Here is a 12,779-nt window from a genome sequence, read left to right on the forward strand (position 1 = left end):
GGTAGGTATAGTTTGTAGAATGAATATTAGAAGTGCTGCTTAGCACTTAAAGACAGACTTTTGGAAAGGTTGTGATGGTAGAGAACAGAAACTCTTCTGATTTCCATGATATTGCATCTTGAGCTTAACGAATGCTTTATGGACCATGCTTCCAAATTTGCTGTGTGACTGTGCTTTATAATTGCTGGTGCGTATAGTCCAATACAGAGAATGTGTAAGTAGCACTGAATAAAACAAATACTCTGCAGATACTAAAAAAAAAAGCCACAAGCCAACAACTTTTGTTAGGAGTTGGATGATACCTTGTGTAAATTATTATTTAAGTGGCTTGAAAGTTATGTATTTCTGATTGCTGGAGAGTAAGGAATGTAAAGTATGTGTTAAAATGGAGTATGTCTATGATATTTTGCTAAGAGACTATGTACTAATAGGCCTAAATTGAGTGTAAAGCAACATGAGATGTTAACTTGTAGCACTAAACGCCTTGTGGCTTCTCTAGAAATCCGAGAGCCGAAGCTTGTATCTTTTCATGTGCAGGTGATATAAACCTGTGGTTATTAATGTGCTCATTCTGGCTTGTGTAATCAGGTTGAAAATAGAGTATAGACTATTAAAAAAATGCAACAATGAAGTTTTTGTATTGGTGAATGTTAAATTGCTACCTCTGAGATTTGATTATGTGTGTGGAGGTAAATAGTGGTGTGGTTTTTTTTTTTCTCTTTAATCAGATCACCCAGAAGACACAATGAGTGTTAAAGCTTTCAAGCTCGTTTCTGCTGTTGAGCGGGAGATGTTAATGGGAGACAAAAATTACATCAACATCGAATGCATTGAGTGTTGCGGAAAGAACCTCTATATTGGAACCAATGACTGCTTTATCTATCACTTTCTGTTGGATGAAAAGATCTCAACAGCTGGAAAAATAACTTTTGCTGCCACCAAGCAACTGCATAAATACCTGGGCTTGAAGAAGCCTGTGAGTGAGTTGAAAGCAGCCTCTGCCCTCACCAGGCTTCTTGTGCTTTGTGACAACACAATAACACTAGTTAACATGATGAACTTGGAACCTGTCCCCACTGGTGCTAGAATCAAAGGAGCTGTGACATTCGCATTAAATGAAAACCCCGTGAGTGGGGATCCTTTCTGTGTGGAAGTCTGCATTATCTCGGTCAAGCGGCGGACCATTCAAATGTTCATGGTGTTTGAAGACAGAGTCCAGATAGTGAAGGAAGTGTTTACTCCAGAGCAACCCTGTGCTGTGGCTGTAGATGGTTATTACCTATGTCTTGCACTTACTACACAGTATATCATTTTGAATTATAATACTGGCGTCTCCCAGGATCTATTTCCTTATTGCAGTGATGAGAAACGGCCAATTGTGAAAAGGATAGGCAGACAAGAGTTTCTGTTGGCTGGCCCCGGAGGCCTAGGTGAGACTAAGGATTGTAATTTTTTTTGCAGTTTTTTTAACTTCTCTCTCTTAATTTCTCTCAATTTGGGAAACAAAGCTTAACTAATTAAGTGCGGTGCACAATAATGACAATTTTCTTCACAGGGTTACACTGGAATGTTGAGATAAAAAGGTAGATGGTAAATTTTTTTGTACTAAGTATTATTATAACTCTCCTGCTTTTTTTAATGCACAAAAATCTGATTATTTGTATTTTAGTCATGTCTGTAGAAAGCTTCATTTCTGTATAGAGCAAAGCTTAACTAATCAAGTGCGGTGCACAATAATGACAATTTTCTTCACAGGGTTACACTGGAATGTTGAGATAAAAAGGTAGATGGTAAATTTTTTTGTACTAAGTATTATTATAACTCTCCTGCTTTTTTTAATGCACAAAAATCTGATTATTTGTATTTTAGTCATGTCTGTAGAAAGCTTCATTTCTGTATAGACAGCTAACAGTAGTAGTATCTTGCAGCCCAGAGTAAAAAAATTGGTTGGTACCAAGTGAAACTTGAGAGGCTGATAGGCTCTCTGTAGTGACTAGCCAGACTGGGTTTGAGGAGCCCCATGTTGCTATAAATTTAGTGTAAATTAATTAATTTAATTAGTGTAGATGAGTTAATTTTTTTCTCAGTTGCTATTCAGAGGAGTTCATACAAAGTTCATTTTATAGATTGTAGCAGATTCACAAATAGCTATGTTGTACTACAGTGCTAGTAAGAAATGTTAGTGGAAGTAAACTGTATCCTAACTCTTGTACAAGTAAACTCTGTCCGAACTGTAGATGTTGTCAGATACTACACAATTTTTATGCTCCCATTTGCTTAATTTTTTTAATAGTATTTTTCAGCTCCATGTTACAGAAAATGATAGTTTAAGTATTGCAAAACCAAAGTTAAATCATGTGAAATAATGCTTTTGTCTAATAGACAGATGATTGTAAGGATTGTTGTTGTAATCTGTCTAAATCAACAATATGCTGTGAGGTCAGTAGTCTTGAGCTTTTTTTGGAAAAGCTGCAATATCCCAGAGCTGACGGACCACAGGCAGAATGCTTTCATGCTGTTTGCCATATGACTCTCCATTTAGGAGATGCAGTTTATTTATCTTCCCTGACACATTAGGAATAGCATGACGCAAAGATCACAACTATTTAGGTCCTTAATTCAGGGATCTGCATGTTTTTTGTTTTTTTAATATAAATTCTAAAGAAAAACAAGAGTGCAATCAGTTGTTTATATTTAAGTTTTGTCTTGTGATCAGAATGTGAGATGTACATCAACTCACCAGTTTTTCTTCAAAGAAGTAGAGACTCATTAGAATATCAGTTTATGCAAATTAAAGATGTTCCAAGATGAACTTGTTTTTTCAGACGTAGGGCTTTTCTAAATCATCTTGGTTGCCCACTTCTTATTAAAACTCTTAGTTACTTGAAATGTGGACATGCATTTGTGGACATTAACTGTTTTAGTAGCGCTATGACAGTTAACATTTGTGAATTGACTGTCTGAAAGTATTCCCTTTTGACACGTTTTGAAGGAGATACCATTCTTACTTTAATCTTTATCTTTTTAGGAATGACAAACCAGATTCTGTTCAACTGGTTCATTTCTTTTTTGATTAAGAATAGATACGTTTTCAAAAGCATAATTGTATCTAGTCAGAAAGCAGAATTTTATTTAGTCCAACTTTTGCTTTTATCTGGTGACCTGGAAGAGGGCTATACTGTAAGACCTTTACTCATAAAATCCAACATCCTTGTGTAAGTAGATTGTCCTGGGGTTAAAATTGCCAGATATGTGATATCTTAAGCAAATGCCCTTCTGCAGCTCTAAACATGCTATCAACCTCCCTTTTTCCCATAATACAGGCAAAGTCTACCTTCTACTAGCTCAGAAACCTTACAAAGACTGCTTGCTATGGATTGTATATCTTTTCCTTGCCTAATTCAGCTTGTGGGTTTGTTTGGGTTTTTTAATCATCTGTTCTCTATTCCCTCCCCGCTGTTGTTTTGTTTAGTATTATCCATCTTTCTGTTCTTCCTTGGTAAAATTCTTAGTGTCTTTAACACTTGTCTCTGAAGTTGTGAAGATGGTTGAGCCCCTTTATAATACATAAGCATTGTATATCTTGGCATTTGAGGTAGGCCTCTGCTGTAAAGTGAATGGACTTGAAAAAGCTTGATGTAAATTTTCAATTCTAGTTTTGGTTTGCTTTTGTATGTCTTATTGGTTAAGACGTTCATTTGGCATTTGGTAGAGCATCTATACTAAATTCAGCCTTTTTTACTGAGGTGGATCTATTCTGCATTAATATATTCGGCTTTATGGTGTCTGAAGTGACATTTATCTAGATTAATTTGCTTTTGAGTTAAGACTGGAATTTAGAATGGCAGAAAGCAACTGCTTAAAATGATAATCATAAAGTAAAACAATTTGAGTTTCTTGGGTATGTAACCTTTTTCCTTACCTGGACTCTGCATTTAAAACTGATTGTTAGAATTGTTCATAGTTGATCCATAGACTTAGCCGTTCAGTAGTTTGTTGGCTCTACTTGCAGTTAGTATATAGCTCATTCTTTCAAAGGGAGGAGGAACTTCATTTTTGATGCATCTTCATTCTGTCCAGTAATTAGTTCATTCAGAATTGAAAATCACTTCTTTCTGATTATGTATGAAACTATGCTTACCAAAATTCATTTTTTCATTTCACGAAGCTCTTGTTGCATGTTTCTAATCAGATTTCCTGCCATACAGAGGCTTTTAAGTTTTTAAAATTTCAGCAAACAGTTCTTGCATATTGCACAGGGCATGCTTCTTAGCACCAGCTGGAGCAACTACCCCAAAACATCAGAGGCTTTGTCTCAGACCGAGCTCCAAAGGGAGGGTGCAGCTCTTCAGGTCTTGAGCTGAAGGAAGCGCCTGGTGTCTCTTGCTAAGACTCGGGCAGGGGGAAATTTTGTCCTTGCCTGCAGGAGTTGTGTGCTTGGTTGACGATTTGTGTTGCCAAGTAAAGGAGATGCAGGAGGAGGTCAGCAGAGTGCACGGCATCAGAGAGGACCAAAAGGAAACTGAATTTTCTCCAGGACCCAGGCATGAGCCTAAACCCCCAACTGTACTGGGGGAAGGGCAGGCTGAGTCTCTGCTTGTTCTGTGATGGCAAAGGCTGGAAACTTGTGACTTATCGTAAAAGGAAGAACTCTCCTTCTCAGCCTGCAGATTTGCATCTATAGAATATGTTCAGTGCTCTGGTAGCAGATGAGAAGCGGGAAGCTCTGTCCAACAAATCATCTGAGCCTGTACAATGCAGTAGCACCAGGAGGAATTAGCGGGTAATAGTAGTGGGACATTCCCTCATATTGGAGATGGAGGGTTTCTCATCAGACCTGCTGGTGAGGAGGGATTTGGCTTTTGTGACTATGGATACCTATTTAAGGAAGAGATGGGATCCACCAGGCCAAGTGAGGCAAAAGTGTTTTTGTGAACAGGCTGACCAGCCTGGTGAAGAGGATTTAAACTAGGAATGGTGGTTGTAGGCTGAGTTGGCAAACAATGAGTGCAGGATGATGTGGATGAGACTTTGTAATCAACAAACAGGGCTGAAGAGGCCCTGCTTCAGGCATGTGCACACAAAGAAGTGTGTACAAAACAACATGATGGTGAAAGCGCTCTCGCTTTTTCTGGGAAATCAGCACAGCTGATTTAACAGTGTCAACAGCTGAGGTGAGGGTTACCCATTACATGAGAGCAGCAGGAAGGTATGGTGTTGTGCCTTGGGACGAAGGAGGAGGCAGCTGAGATTTTATGGATTAGGGTTAGAGGGCAGACTAACATGGGGACATTGTGAATGTCTACTACAGACCACCTTATCAGGAAGAAGATGTAGGTAAGGCCTTCTTCAGATAACTGGAAGAAAACTTCATTTGCAGGCCCTGGTTCTTAGGGGACACTTGAACCTGCTAGAGGGGCAGCACAGCAGGGCACAAGCAGTTGAGAAGATTTCTGGAGTGCGTTGGTGTTAACTTCTTGACCCAGGTAACTGAGGAGCTGATGAGGGGATGTGCTCTGTTAAACCTGGTTAGCGATATGAATGTCAGGGGAGCAGCCTTGCTGCAGTGTCCATGAGATGGTGAAGTTCAGGATCCCGAGAAAAGGGAACAAGGCAAAAAGACCACAAGCCTGGACAGCAGACTTTGGTTTGTTCGGGGTCCTGCTTAAAAGAATCCCATGGGATATGGTCCTGGAGCAGAGGACTGCCTCCTCCAAGTTCAAGAGTGGTCCATCCCAATGAGCAGGAAAACAAGCAAAGGTGGCAGGAGGACTGCATTAATGAACAAGCAGCTCCTGACTAAACTCAAATACAAAAAAGGAAGCAAATGAGGTGAAAGTGGGGCCAGGTGACCTGGAAGGAATATAGAGATGCTGTTGAAGCATGTGGGGATAGGGTTAGGGAGGCCAAAGTCCATCTGGCATTGACTCTGCTGTGCACCATGAAGGGCAACAAAAAGAGCCTCTACAAGCATAGCAGCAGCAAAGGAAGGCTAATGGATGCCCACTGCTGAATGGGGCAGGGAACCTGGTGCCAAAGGACATGGAAAAGGCTGAGGTGCTTAATGCCTTCCTTACCTCAAACGTTACCTGTGTGACCTTCCTTTAGGAATCCTCAGCCCCTAGGACCAGTGGGAAAATCTGGAGCAACAAAAACCTGCCCTCAGTAGAGAAGGATTGGGTTATGGAACATTTAAATAAACTGGACAGACAAATCCATGGGACCTGATGGGGATGCACCCATGAATGCTTGAGGGTGGTGGTCAGTGTCATTGTGATGCCACTCTTGATTATCTTTGAAAGGTCACAATGATCAGAGGATGTTCCTCAGGACTGGAAGAAAACAAATGTCTTCACTCCTGTCTTAGATGAGCAAGAGAAAGGATCTAGGGAACTAAAGGCTGGCCAGCCTTATCTTGATCCCCAGAAAGGTGATGGAGAAAATCCTGGAAGCTATTTCTGAATATACGAAGGACAAGAATGTGATTTGGAGTAATCAACATGGATTTACAAAAGGGAAATTGCCTGACCAGCCTGACAGTCTTCTATGATTAGATGCCTAGCTTGGTGGATGAGGGGAGAGCAGTGATACTGCGAACTTCAGCAAGGCTTTTGGCAGTATATCTCCTAACATCCTTATAGACAAACAGATGAAGAATGAACTAGAGAAACAGTGAGGTGAATTGAAAGCCTGGCTCAAAGGTTTGTAGTCAGCAGCACAAAGTCCAGCTGGAGGCCAGTCACTAGTCGTGTGCCCTGGGGGCCGATAGCGAGGTCAATACTAACATCTTCATTAACAACATGGATGGTGGGGCAGAGTGCACCTTCAGCAAGTTTGCAGATGATACAAAAGTGGGAGGAGTGGCTGATACACTAGGGGTTTGTGTTGCCATTTGGAGGGACCTTGACAGGCTGGAGAAATGAGCTGACAGGAACCTCATGAAGTTCAGCAAAGGGAAATGTCAAGTCCTGCACCTAGGGAGGGACAGCCCCGTGCACCAGTACAGGCTGGGGGCTGACTGGCTGGAAAGCAGCTTTGCAGAGGGGGACCTGGGGGCTCTGGTGGGCAAAGTGACCATGAGCCAACAATGTACCTTTGTGGCAAAGAAGTCCGACAGCCTACTGGGTGGCATTTAGTGGTGGACTTGGTAGTGTTAGGTTAACAGTTGGGTTTGATGATCTTAAGGGTCTTTTCCAACGTAAATGATTGTATTAGGAAAAGTGCTGCCAGCAGGTTGAGAGGCAATTTTTCCCCTCAGTCCTAGTGAGACCACATTGGGAGTGCTGGGTCCAGTTCTGGGCTCCCTGAATGGCATGGACATACTGGAGTAAATCCACTGAAGGACCAGAAAGACAACTAAGTGATTGGAGCACCTCATATGTGGAGAGGCGGAGAACACTGGGACTGTTCAGTCTGAAGAAGAAAATGCTTACAGAGATCTTATCAACAGGTACGGGGAGGATAAAGAAGACAAAGCCAGACTGCTCATTGGTGGTGTATTCAGTGAAAGGATAAGAGGCAGTCGGTACAAACTGAAATACAGGAAATTCTATGTAAACATAAGAAAACAAAGTCCTGATTGTGATGGTGCTCAAACCAGGAAACAGGTCTTGGAGAGGATGTGGAGTCTCTGTTCTTAAAGATACCCAAAACCTGACTGGGTGAGGTCTTGAGCAACCTGTTCTGGTTCACCCTACTCTGAGCAGGGAAATCGGATTAGACAGTCTGCGGAGGTCCCTTCCTGCTTCAACTACTCCATGACTTTAATGAGTGAAAAAATACAAATTTTAAATACCTAATTTTAGTTTATTCCTTTTGCTTTTCCAGAATAAACTCTTCTCAGTGGTGCATGGTTTGAACAGTTGTATAGTGATTGAGTAGACTACAAATGGAGTTGGAGAACTGAGCTTGTTACCTTGTAACAAGCACACAGGTACTAAGCAGAATGATTCATAGAAGGTTATGTGGTGCCTTTTCTCATAGCTGGTGACGCTGCATAGAGCAGAGTAGTCAACAGTAACCAGCATGTTCCCTTGTTCTCACCCACTCGTAGTGTTTCTCATGCTGTCAACTTTTATGATAACTGAAAGTTTTCATATTCCTTTTCAAACAAGTAATAAAGTTTTTTTTCAATTTTACAGATATTTTCACTAAGAAGTTTTTTGTTTTAAAACAAACAAGTAAACAAAATCTGCAGTCTGTTGCACAAAGTCCTGAGTAACCTGATCTAAGTTGGTCCCGCTTTGAGTGGGGGGGGGCTGGACTGGATGTCCTTCAGAAACCCCTTCTGACTTAAATTATTCTATGATTCTATAAATTTCGAGATCTCTTGGTGCTGAAAACAGTGTGGCTGTGTTTTGGGTAACTCTTGTAACCTTTAGATAGCGTATGCATTTTTAATACAGAATTGATTACTGGCTTCATCTCAGTTTCATCAAGCGCATTCCTGTACTATAAAAAGGCCACAGGTTCTGATTGTAGTTGTCTTGTTTATTGTTATCCTTAGGTGAGAGCTGGATGAAGACAGAAAATGCATCATTCTACCACAGAAGCCCTAGCTATTGAGGGCAGAGGGATGTAGAGAGCCATTGACTTGGAAGAGTACTGTGCATTGCTCTGCCTACCCTTTCACTTCCGTAAAGGATTTTTTAAAATTACCTAAAGAAGAGCTCTGTTATCTAAAAAAAAAAAAAGAAAAAGTTTTTTAAATCATGTTTTTAGAATTTTTTTTTTGAGAGTGTAAGAGAGAGAGAAAATTCTAAGAATTGGTATTTCAAATATAATTAGCCCTGAGTTTACTACTGGCTAGTATGTATGTAACTCAAGTTTTCTCCTACTTTTTGAAATGGGATTATAACAGAGTAACAACTGGAAGGCATTAAAAATGGATAGTGCAGTCTGCCTGGCATAAAATTCCACTTCTGATCCATAAGAATATCAAGATCTATAGAGGAAATTGGGAATTATATATTATGGCAAAAAAAAAAAGTCTTTTCTGTAAGGCACTCTGATTGAAAAGCTGATCGTTATCGTGAAAAAGCAAATAGCATCACTTGCTAATATGTCAGATGTGAAACTTTAATTTTGTGTTGCACCCTTAGTCAAGCGAAAGGGCTGATCGTTTCAAAGCTGCTATAAAGGATCCAGAAGCTTAGTCTCTACACCATAGTTCTGTGAAAATCTACAACCTTCTGGTTTCCTTCCCGCCCTATGCCCAAGATGGTCCTCCTACCCAGCTACCCTTACCTCATTATCCTCTGTTTGGAAGAGGTTTTGTAAATTGAGTAACATAATCTTTTTATCTTCTCTGTCCTTTAGAGCTCAGACTTATTCTACCAGCTGTCAAGTGGCTCATTGCTGCCGAAGAACAATTTTCATGGGCGTGTCTTTTTAATAGCGTGAGAATACTGGTTTTAAGGGGTATGCATTCATGTTTAGAACAGAAGTTTACATAGTGCTTCAGCATGGCTCAGCTGGCAGAGGGTTACTGAACTAGGTCTGAAAACTGACTGGAGTTTTTCTTCAGTTAATGTCTCGGGAAGAATTGGGGAATACCAAGTAGCGTAAATAGAACCAGTGACGTGTGGTCCAAAAGCAAGTCAAACTTCTATTAAGCTAGGAGAAGGAAGAAGGACAGAATAGACAGGAGGAAAGATAGTGGTAAAGAAAAACACAAATTAACTGAAGATTTAGTATGGTTGTTTTGAAGACAGCATAGGAGGTATTGGGATATTAAGTCTACTCTGTGCTTGGCTTTTGGGAAAATATGTTTTATATGCAGCGTCTGCATTTTTTTTTTTCAAATGATTGAAAACACAGATGCCTCACAGGAAGTGACTTGTCCCAAGGAGCCAGATGCTCATTTTGTGAAAATGGTGCTGTAGCAAAAGAGAAGAAGTACAAGTAAATGATTGTCTGTCAACTAAAATGCTCTTTAGACATTTGACACTACGAGGAACAAATATGCCTGTATTGCCAAATAGGTCAGGTGGTGCAGGTCTGCGGCTCCTGCTAAGGCAGTATTGTTTGAATGCTGGGTCTCACTAAATATTAGTGTTTTGAAATGAACTCAAACCACATGGCGTAATTCTTGTTAAAAAAAATCTGAAACTTACTAAACTTGAATAATTCTTGCTAGTTTCTTTCAGTATTGCTCTCTTCCATTTTTGGTGTTGTCTGTTTCTGTGGTGAAAGAGAAAGGAAAAAAAAAAAATTTGAACTGAACTAACCAACAGGTCTGTAAGGTCAAAAAAAAAAAAAATTTCAACTGAACTAACCAACAGGTCTGTAAGGTCCAGGGAGGTGTGATGCGCTGTTGTCGTGCCACCTGATACTGCATCTGTTCTTCTGAGACTTTTTTATTTCTGTACCTTGGTACCCATGCTTCGTATTGGGAAAACGACAGTCTTCAACTAAAACGAGCCTCAGGCTTTGTTTTTCCCTTTTTGTAGGCATGTTTGCAACTGTAGACGGCATTTCACAGCGTGCCCCTGTGCACTGGTCAGAGAACGTGATTGGAGCAGCTTTGTGCTTTCCTTACGTGGTTGCTCTCGATGATGAGTTCATTACAGTGCACAGCATGCTGGACCAGCAGCAAAAGCAAACGCTGCCTTTTAAAGAAGGTCACATTCTACAGGACTTTGAAGGTATTAAAAAGGACACTTTTTTGCATCAGTAATTCTGGAACAACCACCACTGTGGGCACAGTCACTTCAGTTTGTTTTTTAAACAAAATATCTGGCAAGCGCATTAACTGTTGAAACTTCTATTGCAAATGCTTTCCTGATTAGATTCCTGCAGACTATGATAGGAAAACTTGAGTCATCCAAAATTCCACGCTTCTAACAAAATGTGTGCTCATTAAATGTGCTCTAATTGTCGAGTTAATTGTTGGGTAGGAGTCTGTGGGGTTAGAGCTTTTTCTTGTAACTTAATTATTTCTTTCAAAGGAGCAATGTTAATTTAATGCTATAAGTCAATAATTGTGAGTTACAGGTATTTGCCCATGGGCTACTCTAACAAAGTTCTAACATCTTAAAAATTGTTCTTTTGTATTCCTTTCTAAAATATCTGTGTAAGAGGTTTAAAAGGGGATATTTCATAAAGAATTGTTAAACAAAAAATACAAAAATTTCTTTTGACCTATTCTTCAGTTAAGAACTCTTAAGTGTGGAATACATTGCGTTGCTATTGTTTTCCAGGAGAGCTACAAACTCTAGCACTATGAACTGTATGTTACTTGCTACCTTTGATGTACAGCTTACAATTTTCTAATGTAAGCCTGTGGAAATATCTGGCAGTTAAAAGTCCCTATTGTCTGGAATCTGGGCAATAGTGGTGGCCTTTACTTACAGCTTAGTTCATCATGAGAGATTAAAGCCAGTTTCATTTACTCAGAGTGGAACAAAATCTGCTGTAAATAAATAAATTTACCATTATCTCTGTATTTCTGAGGTGCAATTTACAGATAAACTATACTATCTAGTAAATACGGTAACAACAAAGATGAGTTTTGGAACTTTAACACTGTTTAGGTTCTTGTATCTTAAATAGTAAATCTTAAAGCTTATTTCTGAAATGTGTTTTTTCTGTAGAGAGTGTAAACTGAATATGTCTGTTTGCTCTGTCCAGGAAAGGTGATTGTTGCTACTAATAAGGGTGTGTATATCTTGGTGCCACTACCTTTGGAAAAACAGATTCAGGATCTTCTAGCTAGCCACAGAGTGGAAGAAGCCCTTGTTCTAGCAAAAGGAGCTCGAAGGAATATTCCAAAAGAGAAATTTCAGGTGTGTCCTTCCTTTAATTTTCATGCAAATATAAATTTCACAGTGGGGCCATGTATACCAACGGTTGAGTGGCTAGAGAGGGTGGGGGAGGAATTTACATTGAAGAGAAATGTAATGCCTTTTATAGTTTCAGCCTGAGGAAATAGACATGCTGCTGAATTGGCTTGTGCTTGTAAAGGTTGTGACGTTGGCAGGGTTGAACGCTGCTGTTCTGCTGGGGTTTTGGTGTTGGTTTTTTTTCAAGTGTGTAACTTGAAAAAATTGAAAACAAAACCAAGCCAAAAACCCAGTGATAGAAAACCCACTGCGATGCCTCCTTAGTACTAGGTTCAGTTATTATTTGCTATTGCTGTTTAAAAAAAGTATGCTTTATTTCAAATCAGAATTTTTAGGTTTTACTTTTTTTTATCGGAGATTCTTACTATATCCTACATTGCACAGTAGTACAACTTCGAAGTTAAGTGATGGAAATCTAAAGCAAATACATCCTACTTCCAAACTCTCATAAGTAGTACTTGTACTGGTGTGTAACTGAATATTTAAGATTTTTGTGTGCCAAAGTATTGTAGTAACTCTTTGATTAGTGTGTTGATTAGAGATTCGTACTCATTTCCTTCTACCTCTGGTTTATATTACAATACATATTCTACTGTATTTGTTCCTATTTGTCATTTAGAGACTGAAACTTGGAAAAAGTAGCATGAAATCTCTACTCACCAAGTAGGTGAATGAATATTTGACTTGGTTTCTTTCCTTTTGTGAAAGCAAAATTTGATCTGTAACCTGCAGAAAATCTGGTTGGTTTGTTTATTTTTTTAATATACTTTGCAGCATTTTGTTGTCATTAAAATAGTATCTGCTGCATTCCTTTCGGTTTGTTTAGGAAGATGTAAAGTTTGGAACATGACTGTGGAAATTACAGAATTGCAGTGGTCCCAAATGGTTAGGTCTGTCAGGATTTTTTTTTTTTTTTTTTTTAATTTTCAAGAGGTT

At 39.5% G+C, this 12,779-nt stretch overlaps 1 protein-coding gene across 1 annotated transcript in view; it reads left to right on the top strand.

The window, feature by feature from the left end:
• The first annotated feature begins 745 nt into the window (after window positions 1-745).
• Window positions 746-12,779, top strand: part of TGFBRAP1 (transforming growth factor beta receptor associated protein 1) — a 34,098-nt gene continuing 22,064 nt past the window's right edge. Inside the window, exons 1-3 of the mRNA XM_009276114.2 lie at window positions 746-1,430; window positions 10,452-10,646; window positions 11,632-11,786. Coding sequence (XP_009274389.1) covers window positions 746-1,430; window positions 10,452-10,646; window positions 11,632-11,786 — 1,035 coding nt within the window. The remainder of the gene's footprint in view (window positions 1,431-10,451; window positions 10,647-11,631; window positions 11,787-12,779) is intronic.

This window comes from Aptenodytes forsteri, unplaced genomic scaffold (genome assembly GCF_000699145.1).
Source record: "Aptenodytes forsteri isolate BGI_AS27 unplaced genomic scaffold, ASM69914v1 Scaffold96, whole genome shotgun sequence".
Classification (NCBI taxonomy): Eukaryota; Metazoa; Chordata; class Aves; order Sphenisciformes; family Spheniscidae; genus Aptenodytes; species Aptenodytes forsteri.